We start from the raw sequence: 24,874 nt of genomic DNA, 5'->3' as shown, positions 1-24,874 counted from the left end.
CAAGATGATGAAAGCCGAGGTGGCCACTCGGTTTATATGAAGGGAAAGCAGCAGCTTCGAAGGACGGGCATACCGATGGAAGCAAGGAGGGGCGGGACGAAAATTCCACGGCACACGACCACTCTGATCGGCCATGTAACGATAAGAGATATTTTTTATGGGCAGGATACAGGTCATGAGACGATCGAGACTTCACAAGGTTTGGAAAGGGCGTTCCGGGTCTCTACGGCTACACGGGCGGCAGTTGCTCCAAGGCTTCTTTCCACTCGCGCTCATCCCAGACAGCTATCTTCTTTCTTTCTACCAAACATCAAAGATTAAGCCATGCCGAGGAATTACTCGATGTTCATCAACATTATTTCTTGAGCTCAATACCAGAAAGAGGGCATGAAGACGTGGGGAGATCGATTCTCTCTGCCGTCTTGAAAGCCCCGAGTCCCGCCGCCGGATTGGCGCCGTATCGGGAAGTGTCAACCAAGGTCCTCACGCAAGTCTGGCCCGCGATGATTCTGGTGCCACGCTCTAGCGAGGAAATGATGTACAGGACTCCACCCGTTGAAGAGGATAACCAAGGCCCGAGTGGTTTGTGGTTCAGAAGTTCAGGATGTAATCGAAACGTTCAAGAAGATCTCGAGAGTTGGACCTCTCGACGAGCATGAGCAGGAGGAGATTCGGATCTGATCCATGAAATTTGGCTTCATCAATGGGACTGGTCTATCTTATAACTCCCAGCTTTTTCAAAATCAAAATAAAAAATCGACGATGCCATTCCGCATAGGAAGCACGTCAATAGCGTGTACCCCAATGTCAAACTCAGACCAGCCTCACTGCGGCCATCATGGCTGACATATACTTTACTCGGAATAGCCATGATGCGTTTTGAGGGGGCGCGGGGGGCTTTTCTCGAAGAAGCCCTCATGCTCGTTGTCCTGCGACAGAAAATTGAGCCTGAAGCTTACTTTACCTTTGTGCTCACAGCGCCACAGAACATAAGCGGCTGGTTGTCGTATGGCCTGCAACCTGGAGAGTTGGCACCGCGTTGGGCACACCTTTCATGTCTGAGTACCCAATATCTTACTTTGCACTCATACCCCCTTACCTAGTAGAGAAGGATCGGCCAGGTACGCAGAAGCGTTGAGCGTGGGCAGTTACCAGATGAGGTCGAAATGTGACGAGCTTCTCAAGAAGGCGCGAGATGAGCTTGACCCAGCACGTGGTCTTCTAGAAAAATGAAGTTACTACTCGGAGCTGGGTGAGCTCAACCCAGATGATCTCATTTGAAGAAGGGCCTATATCCTCATGAACCATATCCTTGTGGCAAGTCATCTGCCGGCCGACATCAAGCCGAACCCGGCATACACGCTATCATACAAACAAAACTTAAAGTGCTAAAGAGACCGTGATACCTAGGTAGATCAGTAGCCACTTTGCTCCCGACGCTGGTCGTCCTCGTCGTCCTTTGACCCATTCGCTGCCCCTGCCGCATCCTTGATGGCCTGGTCGTCGCCTCTGAGCTTAGCAAAGTAAGACTTGATGTCCTCTGCGCCGATCGCTTTGCCGCTCTCTGCAAATTGCTGGAAGAACGGCTTCAGCTGGTCTTTCAGATGGTTGTACGCCATGACGCCTTCGATTGCACGGACACGGTCTACATTGCGCAAGGCACTCTCTCCACGATCCAGTAGGCTGCCGCTGCCATTTGTGGATCCTCCGTGCTCCGAGTTTCCGCCGTCAGACAGAGGCGGCTCGTACGTTTCCTCCTCTTCCAGAAGCTGTGGGTGCGGGTCCAGGTTAGGGTAGCATGATGAACATCTACAGATGTTGTTACGAAAGTCCTCTGTCATAAAGAGCGAGAACTCTTCAGCCGGTGGTGATGGCAGTGCAGCCCACCGGCATGTAGCGGACGATGCCTCCTGAGTCTCTTGCTTGACTTCCGGAGCACTGCTGTCGGGCTTGTCCTCGGTTGACTCAGAAGTACTTTTTAATCGTTTAGCGTCTGATAAGTCGACATCCTCTTCTGCCTTTCGTTTCTTGGTCGTCTCCTCTGTGCCTGATGCATCTGCGTTCTTTTGCGTCGAGTAGACCGCTGGTAGGAATCCTTTGGCGCCCGCATACTTCTTGATCCACGGGTTGGCGTTAACGCATTTGTAGCATAGAAATGCTTCAAAGTCGTCTTCGCCTGGAAAGCCGGGGGGCATCGGTGGGTCCTCGTCCTCATCCTCCCCATCATCATCCTGTTTCTTGGCGGTTGTGGCTTCGTCCCCGGGATGCGCTTCTGAATCTTCCGAGATTGTGGGCAAAGATGTGGCCTCTGCGGGTTCCTTCCCGGTTGTAGGCTTCTCCTTCTTCATACCCTCAAACCAATTGGGCCCCATTCCAACCAAGCAGCCAGGGTGGTACCAGTCTTCGCCGCAGCCGCCTGTCTCGGACGTGCCCAATCCTAAGCACTGGAACATGGTACCTTTCTGCTGAAACGGGTCATAATCACACTCGCACGCACAGAATCTGTTCCTAAAGTTCTGGTTGTACTTGTTGTTCGCGTCCGGCTCCTCCGAGTGCACGCCGCCCTTGGTATTAGTCGCAGGGTTAATGCGCAGACTGCAGGGGCTGGTAGATGGGAATCTCTTAGTACCGCAGTCGCACGTGAAGTTTCTCTTGGTAAATATTTCGACAAGGGTGTGTTCGCCGTGGCACTGGACAGAGCAAGCATAGCAAACTCCTGCGCCGTCGTAAGGGTCCTTCGATTCGGCGGGCGGAGGATTGCAGGTAAGGCAGGCGAAGACACTCTGGCGAAGGGAACCAAGAATCTTGGTGCAGCTTTCGATGCTCTGTAGAAAGTTAGGATAGCTGGTCTTGTAGTAGAAGGGAGTTGCGATAAGACGAACATAGGGAAGAGCCTCGCGCGCGTCGGCTTCCAATTGCATCTGGTCTCTAATGAATCTGTGCGAAGGATAGCTGTTAGTCTAGGCTCAACACTGGTGGATGTAAAAGAATGGCGCACTCAGCAGCTGTTTGAGAGTCGGTGGATTTCTGTGACGAGAAGCTTTCGCTGCGTGCAGTCTTCGGCGCGACGACCGGCGCATCAGCGTCGCCAGCCGGAGCAGGTGGTGGAGGGGGGTCCATTGACATTGTGAGAAATGCGCAATGTGAACTCCAGATGGTTGAATGAATTCGAGATGGTTGGGGTAATCGTCAAAGGATGGCGAAAGATATGGATTTAAAATCCACAGATCGATTGATTGAGGCAGCGAAGGTATGGAAGCAGAGCAGCACCATCAAGAAGTCGCGTTTGGGATGGTAATACGTCAGATACGTACCCTGCACTTTCCTCGCAGCTGTCCACAATTGCCCATTTACGCGTCGTCCTTTTTAGGCAAAGCGCCACTTTACGCGCTGACCCCTGACGCGATTCCCCCTGGCGACGTGGATGGGGCCCTCTAGTAATTTCATCCCACTCCCAGTTCTCCCCGTTTCTGCATCCCCCCTCTTCTTCACATCCGCTTCTGTCGAATTTGTCGCAAACCTCCGCAGTCTAGAAGGATAGTCGATCCAGTTCACAGAGCCTTCTTGACACACCGCCACCATGAGGTAAGGCTCACACTATTGCTAGAGTCGGCCCTGACACGAGTCGCTCCACTGTGGTACACGAGGAAAAGACTTCATCGCTAACCGTTTATGCAGTTCTCCCCTTCGAAGCAACCCCAGCTCTGCCAACAGAGGACTGGCCGCACAATCGAGTCGCAAGCGTGGTCGCACAAATGGCGACGATGGCTCATCAATCGGCCCAGCTTCGAGTCCTATGCCCTCATCGCCTCCTGCTCCTCTCATGGCACATGGTGGGGACGACGACGAGGACATTGAGGACGACGCGGAGATTCAGGATGACTTAGACGAACTTGATGAAATGGCCGAAGACGAAGTCGACCTTTTCCGTGAGGGATTCGAGGTAGATTACAGAGCTAGGGACGATGATGGATACGAAGCTCTCGACATCGACGACGAAGGCGAATATGGAGACATGGACCTAGCTGCGAGAAGGCGGCTTGAGGCCACGCTCAACCGCAGAGACCGAGAAGTTGCTCGACGCCAACGAGTTCCTGCCGCGTTCCTGCCTGGAGAAGATGACGAAGGCGACATCGATCTTTCGGCTCAACCCCGACGTCGGCGCCATCGCTACGACGAGGATCCCGATGAAGACATGGATGCCGACATCATGGATGAAGAGCTTTCTCTCGAGGCCCTGCAGGATGTCAAGGCGGCTAGTCTGACGGAATGGGTGTCCCAACCATTCGTGCAACGGACCATCAAGAGAGAGTTCAAGGCTTTCTTGACAGAGTACACCGACGACCACGGCTCCTCTGTCTACGGAAACCGCATTCGTACCCTTGGTGAGATCAACGCTGAGTCTCTTGAAGTCTCTTACGAAGAACTCTCCACATCCAAGGCAATTCTTGCCTATTTCTTGGCCAACGCACCCTCCGAGATGCTCAAGCTTTTCGATGAGGTTGCCATGGATGTCGTGCTCCTTCACTACCCCGACTACGAGCGTATCCACTCCGAAATCCACGTCCGCATTTTCGACCTTCCCGTTCACTATACCCTGAGACAGCTTCGTCAATCACACCTCAACTGTTTGGTGCGTGTCAGTGGAGTTGTCACGAAGAGAACCGGCGTCTTCCCTCAGCTCAAGTATGTCAAATTCGATTGCACCAAGTGCGGCGTCACACTCGGCCCATTCCAACAAGAAGCGAACACCGAGGTTAAAGTTTCGTACTGCCCAAGCCTGCCAGTCCAGAGGCCCCTTCACTCTGAACTCTGAGAAGACGGTATACCGCAACTACCAGAAGCTCACCCTCCAGGAGTCGCCTGGCACAGTCCCAGCAGGTCGCTTGCCTCGCCACCGAGACGTCATCCTTCTCTGGGACCTTATCGACAAGGCCAAGCCTGGGGAAGAGATTGAGGTGACTGGCGTATACAGAAATAACTACGACGCTCAGTTGAACAGCAGGAACGGATTCCCTGTTTTCGCCACTATTCTAGAGGCAAACAACGTTGTCAAGTCTCACGACCAACTTGCAGGCTTCCGCATGACTGAAGAGGATGAGAATGAGATCCGCAAGCTGTCTCGCGAACCCGGTATCATTGAGAAGATTGTCAATTCCATGGCGCCGAGTATCTACGGCCATAATGATATCAAAACTGCGGTGGCGCTATCCTTGTTTGGAGGTGTTGCGAAAGTAGGACGAGGCTCTCACCAAGTACGTGGAGACATCAACGTTCTGTTGCTGGGTGATCCCGGTACGGCGAAGTCCCAAGTCCTCAAGTATGTGGAAAAGACGGCTCATCGTGCCGTTTTTGCAACGGGACAGGGAGCCAGTGCCGTTGGTCTGACGGCCAGTGTCCGGAGAGACCCTCTGACGAGCGAGTGGACTCTCGAAGGCGGCGCTTTGGTGCTTGCCGATAAGGGCACCTGCCTGATTGACGAATTCGACAAGATGAATGACCAGGACAGGACGTCAATTCACGAAGCCATGGAGCAACAGACTATTTCCATCTCCAAGGCCGGTATCGTCACGACTCTTCAGGCTCGCTGCGGTATTATTGCTGCAGCCAACCCTATTGGCGGGCGATACAACTCAACAATCCCCTTCTCCGCCAACGTCGAACTCACAGAGCCTATCTTGTCTCGTTTCGACATTCTTTGCGTCGTCCGGGATACAGTTGAGCCTGAAGAGGACGAGCGTCTTGCTCGGTTTATCGTTGGTTCTCACAGCCGCAGCCATCCATCGACATCACAACCCGGGGAGGATTCGATGGAGGTCGAGCACGAGTCAGAGAACCAGGAAACGCAAGCAGAAATGCAGAGAAAGGAGGGCGAGATCCCTCAGGCACTCCTCCGCAAGTACATTCTGTATGCGCGCGATCGTGTTAGTCCCAAGTTGTACAACATGGACGAAGACAAGGTTGCGCGCCTGTTCGCCGATATGAGAAGAGAATCCCTGGCAACTGGCGCATATCCCATCACCGTAAGTCTTTCCAAATGACACCCCGAAACAACAAGCCAACTAACATCACTACAGGTACGTCATCTCGAAGCCATTATCCGTATCAGCGAGGCCTTCGCAAAGATGAGACTCTCGGAGTACTGCAAGGCAGAGGATATTGACAGAGCCATTGCCGTAACTGTCGAAAGTTTCGTCGGAAGCCAGAAGGTCAGTTGCAAGAAGGCATTGGCACGCGCCTTCGCCAAGTACACATTGAACAAGCCGAATTCTCAAAGAAGGGCTGGCGCTGGAAGCCAGGCGTCGAGACGAGCAGGTGCAGTCCGAGCATAAGCTGCTGATTCTTTCTTGAGAGCTATGATGTTGTGCATTTAATCACCATGGGCGGACCTTTACGTGTACTGGCAAGGCAGGCTGGCGGCGATCGGCGCAGAGGCGAAGCGCATGTATCCTGGGGAGGGTGTTTGATAGATGATATCAGGATATTGTAAGCAGTGGCTTCTTTCTTTCAGGGTTACAGAGTAATGAAAATCAAAATGAGACGAAAAGATTCCCACGTACAAGCACTGCGCCGCTCGATCTGTTGGGAGAGGGCAGCTCGTGGTTGATCGCCTGTTGAATACCTTGCTCGTGCCCGTAACCCGATGACTATCTTGAAGTGGTGACAAGAGAAATTTACCAAGAACCTCGACCGAAAGGTCTACAACAAGCGGTGGGTGGGCTAGCTTGATTAGGACGATTCCGCCGCGGTGGGATGGTCCAAATTAGAAACAACACGGAGGAGAATGCGGCATCATGCAGGTGACGAGAACGTGTGGTGCACAACTTGGAAGTTGGATCATGAACGGCAAGCCGCAGCCGCACAGCCTCGCTCTATCTCCCCCCATCTCGCATCTCCTGCATCGTACGCTACATGAGCTCAAACCGTTTGATGAGCGCAAGCTGGATGGACGTGGGGGAGGGGGGGGGGGCATGTTCTTTGGACATATTGTTACACTCGAACCACGTTCGTCATGTTCGTCTCCCTTGCATCGGCCTCGTCTGAAAAAGAAGAGTCTGACAAGGTTCCACGACTCCAACCAACGAAGCCAAGCCTTGATTCCGGGATGCGGCCACCCTGGCCGACCTAACCAACAGTCTTTCCATTGTTGGCCTCATCCGCGCCGCGATCCAGACTTGCACTACCTCCCGGACATTATGCAGGTTTGGGCGACGGTGACCCTCGCTTCTTCCGCTTGTAGCCCCTCCAACCCCCCTTCTCTCCGTCAGCTCATGCACCGTTGCTTGAGAAAGCTAGCCTTCTTTCCCAGCAAACACCCCCTGGCCGAGCTCCGTTATGTTAGGTAAGAGCGAGAATAGACTCAGCGATAGAGGTTCATCACACGTCTCCGAAGATCCGCGCCGGCTTCTTGCATATTCTACCTAGATTCCCTGCGAGTTTGAAGCAGTGATCCTCGACACGACAGGCGAGGTGGGCCAGGAGGGTCGAGGCTCTCACATATGAAGAAGTCTTCTTCCTCCCCGATGCCATCCGGTTTTCCTGCCGAGGCCACAAGCTGAGATTGGTTTAATCTCAAGAGGAACCAGCTTCAGAGAGCCTCTCTTCCCCCTTTACAACTAATACATTTGGTTTCATGTTTCAACTGCTTCATCATACCTCTCCCTGTTTTCACCTTTGGTCTCACAAACACCACGAGGTCTCATATGCACCATTCTATTCCTTTTTTCGCATGCCAATTTTGGTCTCCCTGTACACCCGTTTGCGGTCCGCGTCCCGGAAGGATCCCCCTTTGAACTCCGTCAATCTCCTGTCGCAGGAAACGTAACTAGACGACGACAAACGGTTCCAACACCCAGCCAACAAGGTTTCATACACACCTCCTTGCGAGTCTCATATAGCACACTCTGATTTGTTTGCGCCGTGTCACATCTTGTGCTACGCAACACCAAGACCTCGCTGTACGCGACGTAATTACGGCTTCAACAGACGTTGGCTTCCACCGCACGTCCAGACGTCCAGACGATCACCTTCACCGCCAATTTCTCGAGAAGCATTGCTCGACTTGCTGTCGGCACAGCCGACATACCCCCGATTGGAACCAACTCTTATTCACAGGGGCCAAGGATCCATCTCCCGTATTATCCAAAGATTTCGACGTCAGAACCAGACGCTGCGCCGATCTTTGGAGAGACGGAATCACCGCCCTTTTTCATGTCTCATTGGATCATCGTCGGTCTTTAATGTTTGCCCTGTAGTGACACCAAGACCTTGATATTCCTTGGTACCCACCCATCATGGGAGAGACCGATAGTAGTCGTGTCTCCCTCTCCATAGACCCCATCCCCGAGGCGGAGGAGACTCACCTGCTCGGTTCGCAAAGGCGAGATGGCAACTCTTCTTTTCCAAACAGCTTTCTTTCATCATCACCTCCCCGGAAAGATGGCTTTGAACCAATGACACCTGGTTTCGACATGGACCTTTCGACTATCAACGGCACTACACATAACCAGAGCACCGCCCCATCTCAATCTGATAAGTCGAGCTTCTACGGAAGAGACCCCTTTGGCATATCAGTGGAAGGAGCTACCAACCAAGTCTCGTTCGCACGCGTCCCCGTCGGTTCTAAGAGCAGCTCGCCCGCCACGCCTCGTTCCAACCAAGGCCTTCTAGGTGCACCAAAGCCTGGACCTGCATCACCACGAATAACAGAACGTCGAGCCGCACCGTTGTCACCCGAGTCAGATCTAGACATAATCTCGCCCATACTATCATCTTGGTCGTCTCCAGACGGGAAACACACAGCAACTTCAAAGCGCAAAACATCAATGGCGTGGGACGATCCGCCAAAGTCTTCGAAGCCATGGCCTCTCATAGAGGCGGAGGAAATGGGAGACCTAGGACACGCGACTCCAGGGAAGGAGGAGAATCGGCAACAGGTCAGACCGCTTCAAACGACGTCTGGTCAAAGTTCAACAAGACGTGATGAGAATTCTCTTGAAGAGCCTGATCCAATGGACGACGAGGAAGCATTTTATAAGAGATTCGGTAAGCCGTGCCCAGTATAGCTAGCCCATCCCGAGTGACTACTGACACGCAAATGAGGCCGTCCGCCGACCTATTGTGACTCACGGAACGATGTGCACAGGAAGAAGCACAACTGGCTCTCAATATCCATTTTGATTCTTTCATTCTACTCCACAGGACTGAGCTGCCTCTGGCTCGTCGTGGCTATCGTGCAGCCGCGTTGGGGCCCCCAGATCTCATCAAGCGGTGGCATCCTACCGGCAACAGCATCTTTGGTATGCGCAATGTTCGCCAAGACGATTGAAATATCTTTCGTGACCGTGTTTGTTACCTTTATCGGCCAGGTTTTGACACGCCGCGCATTCGTGAGAAGGTCAGAGGGCATGACCTTGGCTGAGATGACAATGAGGAACTGGGTTATTGTGAGTCAAGGTTGTGTCGTGTTGCCGGACAAGTCTTAACATTTGACAGCAACCTGGATTTCTGATTACACATTGGGAGACTTTGCCGTACGCCGGTATGACCCTTCTCGGAGTAGTGTCTCTCGTTGCAACCATTGCTTCAACGTTTTACACGACCGCGTCAGACGCCATGATCACGCCCAAACTCAAATTCGGCGACTGGGAAACCAAGACATTGAGCGGCTATGTCCTGGCGTCCTACATGAACCCCCCTTATGCGCGTGAAACCTGCCCGACACCGTTGCGAGATAGTGACCCATTGGGTGTTGATACCGCTGGAAACGCTTGCCTTGAAGTGCAATATGCCGGTCAATGTAGGCGTCTATCTGATGGCGATATTCTGTTTGAGTGATGCTGACAACTTGTGTAAAGCATATCGCAACTTGGTCTCGTTTCTAGGGGACTGGGAAGCCATCAATCGCAACGGCACAAGTGCTGCTGTTGATGTTCAAGACCGTCCAGTTGGAACGGCGTTGCTGTACGACAACACAACTCTCACTTCGACTTGGATTGAGACGACCTATAGTAACACGACTGAGCAACACGAGCGTTTCGGCAGGATAATTAACAATGTGACACTTGCAATGCCTCACCCGAGCGTCTATGATGCAGCAACGAATCCCGTCAACAAGATTCTTCAGCCGAATGACTTGTCAGGCGTCGGCGAATACGGCATCAGAGCGAGCGTGGTCTCGCCGGCACTAAACGTCATGTGTGTCAACATGTCTCCCGAGGAATTGGAGCCACTGGTTTATACAGCGTGGCCCGTTGCCGAATTTTACTATGACCACACGACAGTTCCAGGCCAGAAAACTGGTCCACCGGACTGGGAGAGATACGTTCCCGGCCCTTCGGAAACCGAGTGGCTGAATCGAACGTCGGTGGATGAAATCTTTCGCTGGGGCGAGGACTATGGGCGACGGCCGCCGGTGTTCCCGCTTGTAAGTGATCCTGATGAGCACATTAAGGAAGAAAGGGCTAATAGCAACCGATAGTACCCTGAGGACTACAACATGATAACCAACACATCGGTAGTGAGCGACGCTATCTATTTACTCACAAAGTCAGCTTCCATTACGGATTATACTCTTTGCGAAATGAGATCATGGGTGTCACCTAACTGCTCAACTCATTTCAACATCTCGGGCACAGCTGGAGCACACATGCAAGCACACTGCGATGACCCCGACGATACGGACAGCTACACCAACGTCCACACCGAAGTCACGGAATCCACCCCCGTGACGGACTGGAGGGTAAGGAGCCCCTAACAACTCCTTTCGTTCGTTACTTACTTCGTAATTACTCACCCGTGTTTCTGTGTAGAACATTGCGGATCAATGGCGCCTGTCAATGGACATCAACGGCGGAGCCCAAAACAACAACGCCTCCAACGCCCGCATCCTCACCCAACTCGTCCTCCAAGAGCCGCAGCTCAACCCCCTCCTCCCCTCGGTAGCCGAAGCCCTCGCCGTCTACGCCTCGTCAACACTCATCATCGGCGGTCTCAACACCCCCTTCGAACACTACTGGCGCCACGAAAAGATGCAGCTCGGCGCACCGGGCAGCCTAGACCCCTTCAACGCCTCGATCCGCACGCAGGAGTACACCTCGGGCCACAGCGCCGAGTGGCAAAAGTGCTTCTACCTCGTCCTCGCCCTCGTTTTTGTTATCAACATCATCTGCCTCGCCTACCTCCTCTCCCGCTCCGGCCTGGTGACGGACTTCACGGAGCCGCAGAACCTGTTTGCGCTGGCCGTCAACTCGCCGCCGAGCGAGCAGCTCAAGGGCAGCTGCGGCGGCGGGCCTGTCAAGAGGGATCTGGTTGTGCCGTGGCGGGTTGCGTACACGAGCGGTGCGAATCACTACTTTTTCGAAGAGGCGAACGATAGGCCGTGGCGCGGCAAGTATTCCAAGCAGGACTCGTCTGCTGATACAGGGTACCATGGACAGGAGCGGAGTAGTTACAAGAGGCTGAGCACGAGGAATACATGGTTATGAGCGGAGGTATGCTGGCTGTGCTAGCTGTGCTGGCTCTGATGACTTTCCTTGGCAAATGATCTTTTGGATACTTCTGATTGGAGGGCTGGAGGTAATTGTGTTTTGACGTTGGATACCTTGGTATGGAAAGCGGCTGCCCAGTCGGGCACTTATTCTGTTTCGGAGCTATAGTTGAGAAGCGCTTTGCTTCAGACAATTGCCACTTGGGTAACGGTAATATCATCTCTTGTACATGAGGCGTATACAGAAATATACAACTCTGCAACTCGGTCGTCACAACTTGTTATCCTCTGTCAGTCTTGGCGGTTTAGTATTTACCTTTAGGGCCTGTGCTCATCGCCGCCCCCCCCTACTCACCTTGGAGTCTTGGAGTCTTGGACTGGACCTGTCACCTCGCGGCATGAAGCGCAAATTTGGGCGGCATTAATCGCACGCACCCACCGGGGCCGACAAGGTGGTTCCGGCAAGCAACGGCGTTCGAGAAAAGGAGGCTGTGCAAAACGTCCTCCAAACTTGAAGGTTTCCCTCATCAGTCCTCCTGAATCTTCTAATGGAAATCTCACCTAACCCGGCCGAAGGGCGGGCGGCACCCAGTCATGATTTGGCCAACTGGCATTTCTCGGCGGAGAAGAAATGCCTTACCACCCGTTCCCCATCCCCCCCCTCCTTTTTCATTTGCTAGAGACTCGAGTGTAGTCAGAAACTCTGAATGATTCCTTGGTTCTGTGATGATCACTAGCCAGCCTCGCCGCCCATCCTATCCGTTTTTTTAGGACCTATGCTCACGCGGGACTAGCGATTGTGGCTTATCCTCACCTCTTCATCTCCATGCCAAGCATTTTCAATCAATCAAAACACGGACATTAATGGGGGAGGAGGAGCTAACAATTACACAGCAATCCTTGGGGTTCAGGTGTACTTTGGCGCCAAACTCTAAAAAGATTGTACAGCAAGCACAGCAAGCGCTATACGGGAAAGCACCAAAGCACTGCACACAGCACGGGGACAGAGAAACCCAGGGCAACAAAGAAGGAACATATCCAAATCCTTCGACGCTTGCAGCGGCATCTGTGCGGGTTGAGCAGCCACGTTTGGACGCCTTCTGTTTTGATTTCTTGGCATCAAGCATCGCCCGTGGCTTCTCTCCTTCAATCTTCACCTTGACACCTACTTACTCTGTACTTGGTACGGATACATGTACGGATACTAAGGTATCTGAGGTTATCCACCAATTTGCCTCTCGCCTCGCTTCCCTTTCCCATCCACAATTATTTCGCAGCTGCCAAGTACGGAGTACGGATCCCTCACGCTGCAGCTGGCTGTAGATCTCTACATCAGCTGCATCACCTACCTTACCTCATCAGTTCTTTCCGCTATCTGCGAATATTCGTCCTTACTTTGTACACGCAGAGAGACTTGGTTGCATCTCGTGCACCACCCACCGCATCAACACCCAGGCCCTTGGTCTTGGCATCCACATAGCGACATTGGCATCCCATCCCACTCAATCAGCTCGACGTTGCGAGGCAGTCTTCTCATTTCAGATTGATACCAGTCGATTCGGAATCTCGCGCACATCAGACAACAAAGGAGGTCCAAGAGCCTTGTTCAATTGAATCATCCGTACAACACGTTTCCTGGCCCCATCTTGTACGGATACCTACAAAAAACAGAAACCGAGGGGGAGGCGAAGGGGGGCCAAGCTAAACTGGACCACCACCAAAGCAATTCCGCTTGCAACATTCCTTTCCACGCCTAATCTCTCTCCCTTTATTGAGGAATGCCAGCCCTTCATCTCTGGCATCATCAACATCTACAATCCGGCTCTTGCGATTGAACAGCAGCCGACGGGGGGGCAACAAGGACGTCCAAACTTACCACGGAAAGCCTCGCTCCACGACCGGTATTACCGAGCTCGAGAGTAGGACAAAGTCCGCCTACAAGACCGCTCGAGTGAGGGAAAATGCGTACGTCTCTTCATCGCCATCTTTACCCGTGGCTCTCTATCATGCGTTTCTGTCGGTATTCTAACAGCTAGCTAGCTTACTATGCCAGAACCAAGGGCCGGACCCAGGAAATCCCGCCCGACGGCAGCCGGTCGCTGCTGCCGCCCCGGAACCCCCTCAGTGAGTATCCGGCGTCCAACCCTACCCACTTGCCTAATCCTACATTCCCGGGATCTTCTCTTCTCCCCCGGCCCTCCACTTATTTTGTCCACAAGCGCCCACTCAACCCCGTTGATGTCCCCACCATCTCACCCACTGAATCAGTCCATCACACAACCTTTCTCGTGTGCTCTAGCATCTATCTGTTTCATTTCTCAAGGACGGACTATCACGAACTCTCGTGCTGACAAGAAACCACAGGCAGGCCAACTTCTCGCTCATTACCGGACCTGAGTGCCGATGTACGGAATGCTCTCTCAGCACCGAAGCACGACGACGTAAATTACCGCCACAGCTTCTGGACCCGCTGTCGTTGCTGCCGTCGTTCACGGAGTGCCATCGATCTGCTCCGTAGAGTAATTCTTGTACCGCTAGCCGACTTATTTTGGTTCTTCGAGGAAGCAGCTGAGTCTGTGCCACCCGTCATTCCGGCGCTCATCGCTTGTTTATTCCTGTTGGTGGCGCTACCCATGCTGATTGCATGGGATTTCCTCTGAGTGAGAGGCTGCGTGTTAAGGAAAGCAATGATCAGGGCACACCTGGTCGTGTGTGCCTCTGCGACAGAAGATTCCAATAGGGCCCTTAAAGATGGCCCGGATCCAAGGAACGGCCCAAGGAACGGGGGTGGTAGACCGTATGCTACGACAGACTGTACCGACTGGCTTTGTTTATTACCATGGCGCAACGACAAGCGAACGGATGAAATTCGGGGCATACCCAGATTCTGTATTTTTATTATCTCTTTACATAGATATGGCACGGTGAATGCACCTCTGTGCTCGTAAACCATTAATTCTCTGGCTGGGAATCGTAAACGGACATGGTGTCTCGTCAAATACTGTCGTAACAGATATCAAAGGGGTTAATCAATCCCCCAAACATAGGCATACTCGCCGCGTCCGCAGGCCAGTGCCAAATCCTCGCAATCTCCTCCATCAACTCCTTATTCGCCGCTTCACTCCCGCCGCCGCCACCGCCAGCTGTGGTAGTCACGCCGCTATCCTCGGCTCGAACGCGAGTCTCATACCAATCCTTGATCCAGCCCATCTTCCCAATCAAGTCCTCGCACATGGAACCTCTTACATCAATGTCGCTGCCCCCACTGATATCATCCCAGTCAAACTCGACGGTATTATACGCCCTGCCACAACCACCTCTAACCCACGTCTCCTCTTTCAGCCGTCCCATCCTCTCCCTGCCCGTCTGTAGCACCCGTCCGAGAAACGCGATCAAGTTATCGCAGACGTCAGCGAAGTTCATCTTGGCACGCGCGCGGGGTAGGTCCCAGCCCTCTACGCCGTGGAGGATGAGCAGTCGTGTTGTTACGGCGAGGACGCCTTGGGCTAGGCCCATGTCGACTGAGGTGCGGTAGATGTAGGCTTCTGGTGGTAAGGCGAGGACGGCGTCGAAGTAGGTTTTCGCTGCGGAGAGGGCTGCGTGGAGGTAGGTTGTGCTTGGGACGGCTGGGGGGTATAGAGAAGATGAGGAGGAGGAGGTTGGGGGTTTTGTTGCTGGTTCGTAGAGTTGGACTAGGAGGGCTTTTTGTTGGAGGTTGAGGTATGCTGTTTTGGAGTGTTAGTTTTCTTTTCTTGCTCTGGTTTCTTGAGGAGGTTTCTGTATATGCCATGATGGACTTTGGGATAAAGGGGAAAAGGGGGGGAAGGGGAGTGTTACCATGAGAAGGCTCCCGCGGATCAAGTCCCTCCAAAATATCTTCCACACCAGCACGAATCCGCCCAACCTCCTCCTCGAACCCATCCCCCATCCCTCTCCCGCGCTCGCCGTCGATCACGGGGCCGAACCCGTCGGCGACGCGCGCAGAGGTAGCTGCCATCTTGAACATCCTCGCCGCCATCCGGTCCTCCAGGCTCCCGGACGCGGCGAGGTTCTCGTAGCAGACGTCCAAGTACCCGAGCTGTTGCTGCCCCTGAGACGACTTACGTCCGCCATCCGAACCGAGACAGTGAAGGAGAGGATTCTGCCTGCGTGAGAACTGCGCGCAATTGGACGTCACCACACAAAAGAGGCCGAGAAAGGTGCGCTGTTCCTCGAGGGTATGGTGTTCCGTCGCGCTGAGGGATGCTTTGTTGGAGAAGCAGTCTTCTGGTTGCTGTTGTTGGTGCCACTGCTGCCATTGCTGCTGGGCTGGGTATTGGGAGCCGGGGCGGCAGGGCGAGGGTTGGAGGAGGGAGCGTGGGGGTTTGGTTATGCCTAGGCTGTGGGCGTAGCCCAGGGCTGTGTAGACTAGGCGGGTGATTTGCTTGTCGAACCAGTATCTGCACTCTGCCCTGTTGTACGGAGTAACTCTGTCAGTTGATTGCTCTTTCTTGAGGATATCCTCGAGGACCCCAGTAGACGCCGGCGAGGGACGTGATGCAAGGTCAGTCCAATGGAAAGGACGTACTCACCACAGAATGATAACCAACACCCCCTGCAACAAATCCAAGCCCCCTTCCTCCTCGAGCATCATCCGCCTCCCCATATCAGCCAACACCTCGCGATGCATAGCCTCGGCCCTCGCCTTCCCCACCGGCGCGGCAGCGAGCATGACGGCGCGGAACAGGAACGGCTTCTCGCGCGCGAGCCGCTGCGGCGATCCCGATCCCGGTTCCACGGTTGGTCCGTCGATCTGGATAAAGGGAAAGTTGGGGACAAAGTTTGCGCGGAAGTCGGCGAGGATGTTTGACGCTTGGGACCAGGTTAGGCCTAGGGGTGGTGTTGCCGTTGAGGTTACGACCAAGGATGAGGAAGGGGAGTGAGAAGAGGAGGACTGGTAGTAGGAGGGGAGGTTGTGGGTTACGGGGCCTGGGGGGTTTCTTTGGATGAGGGGAGCTGATGGGTGTGAGTGTGAGTTTGAGTGTGAGGGGGGCGAGGAGGTTGAGGGGGTTGAGGTTGAGGTTTCTGCTGAGGGCGTCGAGGCCGCTGGAGACTTTTCTGGGGTGACGAGGTGGGCTATTTGTTGTTCTAGTGTTGCGACGCGGCTGTGGTGTTTATGTGTTAGTTGAGGTCTTGGATCACGGCCGTTGTGCTCTCAAGATGCCACTCTTCCCAAGCGTCCCAGTGAGGAGGAACTATCAAACACTTGGCACCAGATACGTTCCGAGATTCATGGGAGATGAAACTTACTTGACAAGAGGCTTGATCTGCCGTGTCCTTCTTACGCCCCTCGTCTTGGCCGAGCAGTCAATCTTGAGCCGCTCACATCTGAACCCCGTCACATCGCGTCAGTTCCAGTGTACATGGTCTTTGAACAGCCAAATCCCTCCACAGATGACACCCGGGGATATGGCTTCTCATACGAGGTCTTATTAGGCAAACATACCGATCGCAGAGGTGCTGACGAGCGTTCTTCTCGCGGAAGTTACAGCGGGCCTTGGCCCGGGTACAAGGCGCGCAGGCGCGGAGCCGGCGCGGAGGACTGTCGGGCCTCGGGGGCAGTAGTTGTGGGTCCATCGTTTACATGCAAGTACCGTAAAATTCCCAATCTTGACCTGGCTTTGGTTTGAGGTTGCTCTCTGATATCCCTTGCCCTTGGTTCGATCGAACGGTGTAAGCATGCGGCGTGGGAGACGTTCGGAGATGGGAGCAGCTTGTTCGAGACCACGTAATAAAAAGCATGTGAATTCGTTAAACAGTAGACGACCGGGAATATCTCAGAGCAAAGTGCATGGCCTTATGTACGACGCGACCTTGGCGTCTGATAGTAACAGAGCTTAGGATTCTACCACAAGTTGAGGTCGTCATCACGGATGAACTCGAAGTTCGTTAACCCGGTCCGGGATAAGACTGAGTACCGCGGGTTTGCGATTGTTAAGCAAACGGTGGGCGGCCACGCCTCTATACTAGCAGCTTAAAACCCGGCGACATGCCCAGGTAGGTGATCCTTCCAGCGTGGGAGGCATGTAAGCGCGACGCAAGTCCCAAAGACACCAAATAACCTGCCTTACCATGAATGCGTCTCCGAAATGTATCCGAACTAGCAGGCAATCAACAAGCACCAAGACAAAAAGAGGCGTCTCGTCTGAGTCGTCTCAAAACTCCCACGTGCGACCGCATGCAGGAGGGACACGCCGCGATCGATGCCAAGTCTCCAAGTCTCGATCTGATTTCTTGCGACGGGGGTCTGTTCCTTGGACTGCGTAAAAAAAAAAAAAAAAAAAAAAAAAAAAAAAAAAAAAAAAAAAAAAAAGCCAGAAGGGTTAGTCAGTCGCATGCTAACATTATGCCATCTGATGTCCGAGTTTTATCGCTACCTTGTGCTGGTAGAGATAAAATAACGGAGTTGGGATTATTTCTCCCAAACAAAAAATGGAGACGACGTGAAGAGTGGATGACAACCGGGCCCAATTCTCACAGCACTTACTAACACAAGGCAAGGAATGCCTGTGTTAGTGAAAGAAAAGACTTTGAGTAAACAACAATCCGGTAAACACAAACTACATCAACGGTGGACAAGAGAAAACGGTGTGACTTTGCGCAACGTGAAATAGGTATCATTAAAATTGGTGTGAAATAGGTATCTGCGGCGTCGCGATTGACATACAGCCGCCTCCTGGCGCGTTAACCCCCGTGTAGTCGTGATGCTGCTATGTACAGCCCGGATGTCTTTTCTTCAGTACACGCCTTTCGTGAGACCCCAATCCTGCAGACTATGACGGAGTGTCGAGAATCGAAACCGACGATCGGTTGGTAGTGAGTGATCCGCGTGATGTGTGTGGTGTGAACGTGATTGCTGTCGACAGATGATGCTGGCTCCTCCACATGTAGCCAGTCGCGACTCTCTCTTCGAATGTGACGTATGTGTAAGTGAGTAAGAGAGCGTCGTCCTGCTACCGACTTCAAAGCGCGTCCAACTTGAAGATTGATTCATTACTTCCCCGGCTGAGCTTCCCTCTTGTAATCTCCATGAGAGGCAAGAGGTCTTGCTTAAGCGGCCTGGGACTCCTTGGCCTGTCTCTCTGCCTTGCGCCTGGCGAGGCACTTGGAGATCATGAGACCAGAGATTCCGAGGGCGACGATGAAGATAATGCAGAAGACGACGACGACTCCGGCCTCCTTCTTGGCCCAGTTTTCGCGCTTGGCGAGCTGGTGAACGGCGTCGCGGGCGACGATGGTGTTGATGGCAGGCATTTTGACGGAAGGTGAGTGGAGGTGAGATGAGTGGAGAGTCGGCTGTAGGAGAGAGAAGAAACTTGTCAGCGGATGAGAGTAGGAAGAATGGAAAGGCAAAACAGAGTAATGAAAATCAGACAGCCAAGTAGAAAGCAATGGTGACGGGTGAGTGAGTTAATAAGTACGAGAGGGAAGCTCGTGGCAACTGTTTGCGATGAGTGATGCTTGCCGAATGCGGCCAGGATCCGTAGAAAAAAACACCAGAGCTAGAGGTGAGCGGCTTGTCCAATTGAGGCGTTTTATGGAGACGACCGTCTCTCTTTCTTTTTAGAGCCCTGTGAGCTTGGATGTGGTCATCGTCATTCCCGGGGTATCCGGCGTTGGCGTCTAGAGAAGATATCCACATGTTTTGTGTTTCTTCACGGTGTTGTTCTTGGATCCTGGGCGCGAAGCTCGTCAAGATTGTCGCAAAAAGCCAATTGACATTGCAGAGCATTTTTTTGCAGCAGAATTGAGAGTTGCGAAGAATTGGGGATTGAGAAAGTTACCTTTAGTGAAGCTGGGAGAGAGAGAGAGAGCTCAACGTCGGACGGTGAGAGTGAGGTGGGGAAAGGAACCTGGTGGCTCGATCGCAGTGGCTAGGGGAGGCCGACTAGAAGCGCAGTTGGTCAGCGTCAACGAAACGAAGCTTGGCATCTGGAGCTGGAGCGCAAGGAGAAGGGCAAGCAGCACGAGAATGATTACCTTGATGAGAGGAAGCGGGAATCAATCGGGGAAGGAATTGACTGCTTACGGGATCGTCGAGTGGTTTGAGTTGGAGGAGGGAAGAGAGAAGCAGGTGGGCGAAATGGAAGGTAGGAAGAGAGGGGGGTGATGAGGAAGGGCGGGCAAGGTGGTAAATAGCTGCTCAAATAGTCGGCTGATTGGCAAGGCGAGCAAGCAATAAGAAGGAAGCTCCGATGGTGATGGAAGGTAAGGTAAGGTAGCCAGCCAGGTATGTACCTCATCAATGTACGTTGGGTAGGTAGGCCAGGCAGGTATCTGTAGGTAAGAGCTTGACGATGAAAGGCAATGAGAAAGTATCCTCACAAGTTACGGTACTTGGCAGAGTCATCTCGTCTGGGCACTCTTTGGTGGTGAACTGACACTATTGGCAAGTCGCGATCCGTACATTGCTGTGCCATATCCGTAGTGCGTACCTACTCGTGAGGTGGCATCGGCCGTCGCGGTTGCTCTGTTAGTGGCAGTGAGAAGGGCGCCAAGCGAGCAACGAAAAAAGCTTGTCTCCATGGATGCCGGGAACACGGCAGGGTCATCACAGGCATCCGGAGTGGGGAATCCACGCCTGATCGCTCGACATACCCTGTCACCACCACTTATACACCTTGCCCGACACAGGGAGTGTGTTTCCGTAGCGCAACACTTGCAGCCCGTCTTTCATCTGTTGGTCCTATCCGTATGCCCTCTTTCTCTACCTATTGCTGCGGGAATTTCTCCATCACCCACCGTCACCAAGCCATCTTGCTGCTTACCGCTCACCTCCGACGTAAGAACTCCCAAGTCAACACTATTCCACATTCACACTTACACCATCAACCTAAGTTAGGTAGACGTAGGTCGGTGCTTGCGCACAGAGACTGCCAGACTGGGCGGACCATTGGATGACATGGGTCATCTCATGGGGCCGGAGCCGGGATGAGGCCCTAGCACACACACCCTTCAAGTTCCGGTGGGTTCGCAGGGCCACCGGTTCGCCGACCTCTGCCGGGTTGTGGGCTGCATCCTTATGTTTTTCCTGCTGGATTCATACCTTACGATACCGCTGTATCCGTACCTTGTGCCAGTAGGGGATATCCGTGTCGTTCACGTGTACCAGACATGCCAGCAACACGACAAGACAACAAGAATCTCAGCAGCCAGACAGACTCTTCAAAGCTCTCTGTCATCACTCGGGCGCATCTGACTCTGCTGCTTGGGTTAGTAGCTGCCGCCGCCGCCCCTTCATGACGAACATGGCAGCTGCGTAGTAATTCCATCCATAGCGTTGGTCTGGTCTGTCGCCCTCACCGATGTTCCCAATGGAAGGACATTGGGGGGGCATTTGGGAGATTTCTCGGGAATGCCACAGCAGTCGAACCGCCGTACCTGGCCGACAAAAGGATCCCCTTGCCACGCTCGTTTCTACTGACCGCAAATGCACTTAGTAACCGCCGTCACGTCCCATTTTTCTTTCTTGTTATTGTCAAGAGAGTGCCCGAACGAACAGTGTCGACACTTCTTCTGTTGAACCCTGCTACAAATCGCTCGAAATTTGCGCATCCCTTGGCAAATCACATCGCCTCGACAATGACGAGCCTTGGCAGTATCGGCACCTGAGAATGGCTTCAACTCCAAGACTCTTGGATAGGTGAGGCATACCTGCTAGACGGAGCTTCCTCTCTCAGGCTTGTCAGACTGCGCCCGGCCAAGCTGCTGCGGACAAGTTGGCAAAGTGTTGGCGACTTGGTCCAATGGAAGGAAGCCCATGAGCCTTTTTGAGTTGGGCCAAGAAACTGCCCGAATCAGGCATCTGACTGAGCCTCGGCCAAGCAAAGAAGATCATCACAGCAATGAGCACCTACGCGGGGTTGGCTTAACCCAGCCTGAGGTAATTACCATGGCACATGAATCCAGCACTGAGAAACAAGAAGAAACATCACCCATCAGTGGGAGACGAGGCGAAGGTTACATGGTCCCATTGTTCCTTTGTTTGTCGCATCACATCTCAGTCCTCACACAGTGACAAGGTATCACACCAGCCCATCACCATCAGATCGGGCGTCGCGCCTAGTCAGGGCCGATGGCTGTTCGTTTCGCGGCCCAGCCACCCCCTCGATCCGCCGCTGCACCGTCCCGTCGAAAACCCTCACCTGATCAGTCATCCAGCAGCCATCTTTCCCGTCTACAATCTTGGGCCCTTCTCAATCCCTTAGGTTCCGTTCGAAAAAGAAGCGACCGTTCCCTTGCAGCGTCACAGCGAGCCCACCCACCGCCAACGTCTTGATTTGATAACAAAAACCTCATAAAACCCCCCGGCTTGATAGTACTAGGTACTGCGTAACTCCTTCAAACTGGTGGACCAGACTGTATCGCTATCGTGAGGTAAAGCCAAACTCAGGCAAGGTAAACAACCTGTTGCCTCGGAGCTCCAAGGTGACAGACAAGGCCCCATTCATTTACCGGCCGGGTCTCTGCGCGCAATGATACACATGGGTAACCTTTGCATCCGTCCAGCCGGAATCCCACCCGCTGCCCCTTCCGCTGCCCCAGCGCGAGTTTTTTTTTTTCCTTATTCTTTCTTTTAATTCTTTCCAGCGGATGGATCCAATCCGGCGCTTGCTGCTTATCGAGAGAGAGCGGGCTCTTGTTTAGGAACTAACATATTATGTCCGGCGTGCGCCCGTCCCTGGCCGCTAGATGGTAATTCTCGTCGGGTCCTTGTTCGGTCGCCAGCCAGCTCAGTCATCCCGTTGACATTTCTCTCCATTGCCGTTACTCCCGCTAGGAAGCTGGCTTTGGTTGTCTTATGTAACCTCTCTAGTCTAGCGACGATGGGTCAGATCATTCGCCGACCCGCTCATTCGGCCTATGACGAAAAGTTTACCAAAGCAAATCGACTCTTCAGCAACTGAAGACTGAACGTATCTCAGGTATCCGTACTTTAGTTCGTGCCGTAAGGTGCACTGAAGGACAGGAGGAGCTGAGGAGGTCATGCGCTGCACGTTATTACGGGCCACCGGCGGAGACGCCTAGCTTCGGAGGTCAAGCGACCAATCACCGCCAACTTCAACGTCCGGCCGAGGAGTTCCTTCCCCCGAACTGCACAGTCGGAAGCTGCCGCGTCGCAGCCGGGGAGGCGGTACGTACGCTGACATGAAATGCTGCCAATATCATCCCGAGACCTGAGGGCGTCGTCAGCCATCAACGAGGCCAGCTGAACGGTAAATCGGCTGCATTTCTATATTCCTTTCAAAGCTAAGATTCATCGTCTCTGACGCGAATCTGCCATTGGATTTCGCCAAGATCTCAAAAAGTCACCATCGTTGTACCCCATTTATTATTCCACAGACAGGTTGATCCGTCTAGTTCCCCGCATCATGACGGTTCTCAGTCATCTAAAACGAGTCCATCGACACAATGTCGCAACCCTGCGCGGCTCTCCCGCCGCAGAGGTTTCCGGCGCCCTCGGTGACTTGGGGACTCTTCTTCCTTTAATGATCGCCCTCGCTGTCCAGCATTCCATTTATCTCGATAGCACCCTACTTTTCTCGGGCATCTTCAACGTTGTGACCGGCGCCGTCTTTGGCATCCCGCTGCCAGTCCAGCCGATGAAGGCGAGTGCCCTCAGACCCACGCACATCTAAGGAATGAACTCTGCATACTGATTGTTGTGTCTAGGCAATCGCCGCGGCAGCCATCTCACGGTCTGAATATGGCGGCATCAGAACCGTCATGGCCGCGGGCCAGTGGGTCAGTCTGGCCGTCCTACTCATGAGTCTCACCGGCCTGCTGCGCTGGGTCACGCGAAACGTACCGGTCCCCGTCGTCAAGGGCATCCAGCTCGGCGCCGGTCTCTCGCTCGTCATGGCCGCCGGCTCCGGCCTCCTCAGGGACCTCCACTGGACCCATCCCGTCCTCGACAACAGGCTATGGGCTCTGGCCGCCTTCCTGGTACTCATCTTCACCCAGGGCCTGCCGCGCTTCCCCTATGCGCTGCACATCTTTCTCCTGTCGCTCGTCTTCGCCTTCATCTCCATCATGACTGCGCACGACAACCCGCACACCTACCTGCCGGAGCCCAGCCTCTGGAACCCCCACTTTGTGCACTGGGAGTTCAACTGGTTCAAGTACAAGCCGCTGTCGATGGCCATCGGCCAGCTCCCGCTCACGACCTTGAACTCGGTCATCGCGGTGAGCGCGCTCGCGGCGGATCTGCTGCCGGACATGCCCACGCCGTCCGTCACCGCCATGGGCATCAGCGTCGGCGTGATGAACCTGGTCGGCACCTGGTGGGGCGCCATGCCCGTGTGCCACGGCGCGGGTGGGCTCGCGGCGCAGTACCGCTTCGGAGCGCGCAGCGGCGCGAGCGTCATCATCCTGGGCCTGTTCAAGATCGTCCTCGGCGTCGTATTTGGGAACTCCCTCATCGGTTTGCTTACGCACTACCCAAAGAGCCTGCTGGGCGTCATGGTCATCGCCGCCGGTCTCGAGCTCGCCAAGGTAGGGCACAGCCTGAACCACGGGGCTTCTGACCTGTGGGAGAGCTCTGCTGGCAACGAGGGCGGCGCCGGCGGCGTCGGGGGGCTCGTCAGGCAGCATCGGTCACTCTCGGACGATGAGAGGGCTGAGAGGTGGACTGTCATGCTGATGACTACGGCTGGGCTCCTCGCGTTCAGGAACGATGCCATTGGCTTCATTGCGGGGATGCTTTGCTTCTGGGCCTACCGGGTCTCGGAGAGGACGCAGAAGTGGTGGGAATCCAGACGTGGCCGGTCTCTGTTTGGTGAGCGAGCGCCGCTTCTGAGTTAGTGATTTGAAGTGCGATGTGCTTCTTGTATACTTTGCAACACGGGTGTCTATTTCGCATCTACCAGCTTGGTGGATATGATCGTGGATATGATCCATGTGTATACCTTATTTCCTGTTGAGCCAACTCACAGGCTCTTTATATACTGAAAGGTGAATCTGATGCATGCTGCACGTCTTTATGAATTGTTTTTTTGAGACGGATAATACCGGCCGCTGGTCAAGCTTTTACCATTCTGAGCTCGGTATATTCTAAACGTCTCGTCAACGACGGACAGTCACACAATGAGCAGAAACAGGGAATAAAACCAGAATTGAGCAATAGACACACTGCTCGATCACAACGGCGTTAGAAACACTTTGCTTTCCAAGTTGAGTGCTTGATATTTACAGAGTGCTTCCGAGGATCGCGAATATCAGATAGAGGGTCTACACGAGCTTCTCCTTCACCGAAAGACGCTGCTATTGGGGCTTGACCGAGACAAGTGGGCACCGAGGTCGGAAGAAGTGGGCGATCTACGCAGGGTGGTGCTGCCTTTGCGGCTT

General features: G+C 53.7%; 7 protein-coding genes across 7 annotated transcripts; 4 read left to right on the top strand and 3 right to left on the bottom strand.

Moving 5' to 3' along the window:
• Positions 1-1,415: 1,415 nt before the first annotated feature.
• Positions 1,416-3,120, bottom strand: BDP81DRAFT_307837 (putative zinc finger in N-recognin-domain-containing protein; the record flags this gene model as incomplete). The annotated part of the gene is made up of 3 exons (XM_060583391.1): positions 1,416-2,825; positions 2,883-2,937; positions 2,999-3,120. The coding sequence occupies 3 exons, from the start codon at positions 3,118-3,120 to the stop codon at positions 1,416-1,418; spliced, it is 1,587 nt and encodes a 528-aa protein (XP_060450815.1).
• Positions 3,121-3,492: 372 nt separating this feature from the next.
• On the top strand, positions 3,493-6,643 carry BDP81DRAFT_416456 (MCM2/3/5 family protein). The gene is made up of 4 exons (XM_060589532.1): positions 3,493-3,585; positions 3,679-4,756; positions 4,788-6,023; positions 6,078-6,643. Exons 1-4 carry the CDS (start codon positions 3,581-3,583, stop codon positions 6,330-6,332), a joined length of 2,574 nt encoding a protein of 857 aa, XP_060450814.1. The 5' UTR covers positions 3,493-3,580; the 3' UTR covers positions 6,333-6,643.
• Positions 6,644-8,471: 1,828 nt separating this feature from the next.
• Positions 8,472-11,486, top strand: BDP81DRAFT_307865 (uncharacterized protein; the record flags this gene model as incomplete). Its single annotated transcript, XM_060583394.1, has 6 exons — positions 8,472-9,045; positions 9,103-9,446; positions 9,496-9,799; positions 9,858-10,426; positions 10,481-10,741; positions 10,812-11,486. 6 exons carry the CDS (start codon positions 8,472-8,474, stop codon positions 11,484-11,486), a joined length of 2,727 nt encoding a protein of 908 aa, XP_060450813.1.
• A 784-nt stretch (positions 11,487-12,270) lies between these two features.
• On the top strand, positions 12,271-13,209 carry BDP81DRAFT_88336 (uncharacterized protein). The gene is made up of 2 exons (XM_060596444.1): positions 12,271-12,772; positions 12,897-13,209. The coding sequence occupies exons 1-2, from the start codon at positions 12,353-12,355 to the stop codon at positions 12,966-12,968; spliced, it is 492 nt and encodes a 163-aa protein (XP_060450812.1). The 5' UTR covers positions 12,271-12,352; the 3' UTR covers positions 12,969-13,209.
• Positions 13,210-14,459: 1,250 nt separating this feature from the next.
• Positions 14,460-17,353, bottom strand: BDP81DRAFT_88325 (uncharacterized protein). The gene is made up of 5 exons (XM_060596443.1): positions 16,974-17,353; positions 16,778-16,855; positions 16,060-16,632; positions 15,326-15,939; positions 14,460-15,213 (listed from the first exon to the last, which is right to left on the bottom strand). The coding sequence occupies exons 1-5, from the start codon at positions 17,102-17,104 to the stop codon at positions 14,483-14,485; spliced, it is 2,127 nt and encodes a 708-aa protein (XP_060450811.1). The 5' UTR covers positions 17,105-17,353; the 3' UTR covers positions 14,460-14,482.
• A 787-nt stretch (positions 17,354-18,140) lies between these two features.
• On the bottom strand, positions 18,141-19,962 carry BDP81DRAFT_88294 (uncharacterized protein). The gene is made up of 2 exons (XM_060596442.1): positions 19,557-19,962; positions 18,141-18,823 (listed from the first exon to the last, which is right to left on the bottom strand). Exons 1-2 carry the CDS (start codon positions 19,768-19,770, stop codon positions 18,264-18,266), a joined length of 774 nt encoding a protein of 257 aa, XP_060450810.1. The 5' UTR covers positions 19,771-19,962; the 3' UTR covers positions 18,141-18,263.
• A 2,937-nt stretch (positions 19,963-22,899) lies between these two features.
• BDP81DRAFT_457512 (sulfate transporter) lies at positions 22,900-24,331 on the top strand (the record flags this gene model as incomplete). The annotated part of the gene is made up of 2 exons (XM_060593291.1): positions 22,900-23,136; positions 23,201-24,331. The coding sequence occupies 2 exons, from the start codon at positions 22,900-22,902 to the stop codon at positions 24,329-24,331; spliced, it is 1,368 nt and encodes a 455-aa protein (XP_060450809.1).
• Between the last annotated feature and the right edge of the window lie 543 nt (positions 24,332-24,874).

The sequence above is a fragment of the Colletotrichum phormii genome (assembly GCF_030913505.1).
Source record: "Colletotrichum phormii strain CBS 102054 chromosome Unknown BDP81scaffold_2, whole genome shotgun sequence".
NCBI lineage: Eukaryota > Fungi > Ascomycota > Sordariomycetes > Glomerellales > Glomerellaceae > Colletotrichum > Colletotrichum phormii.
This window is presented reverse-complemented; position numbering and strand designations above follow the sequence as displayed.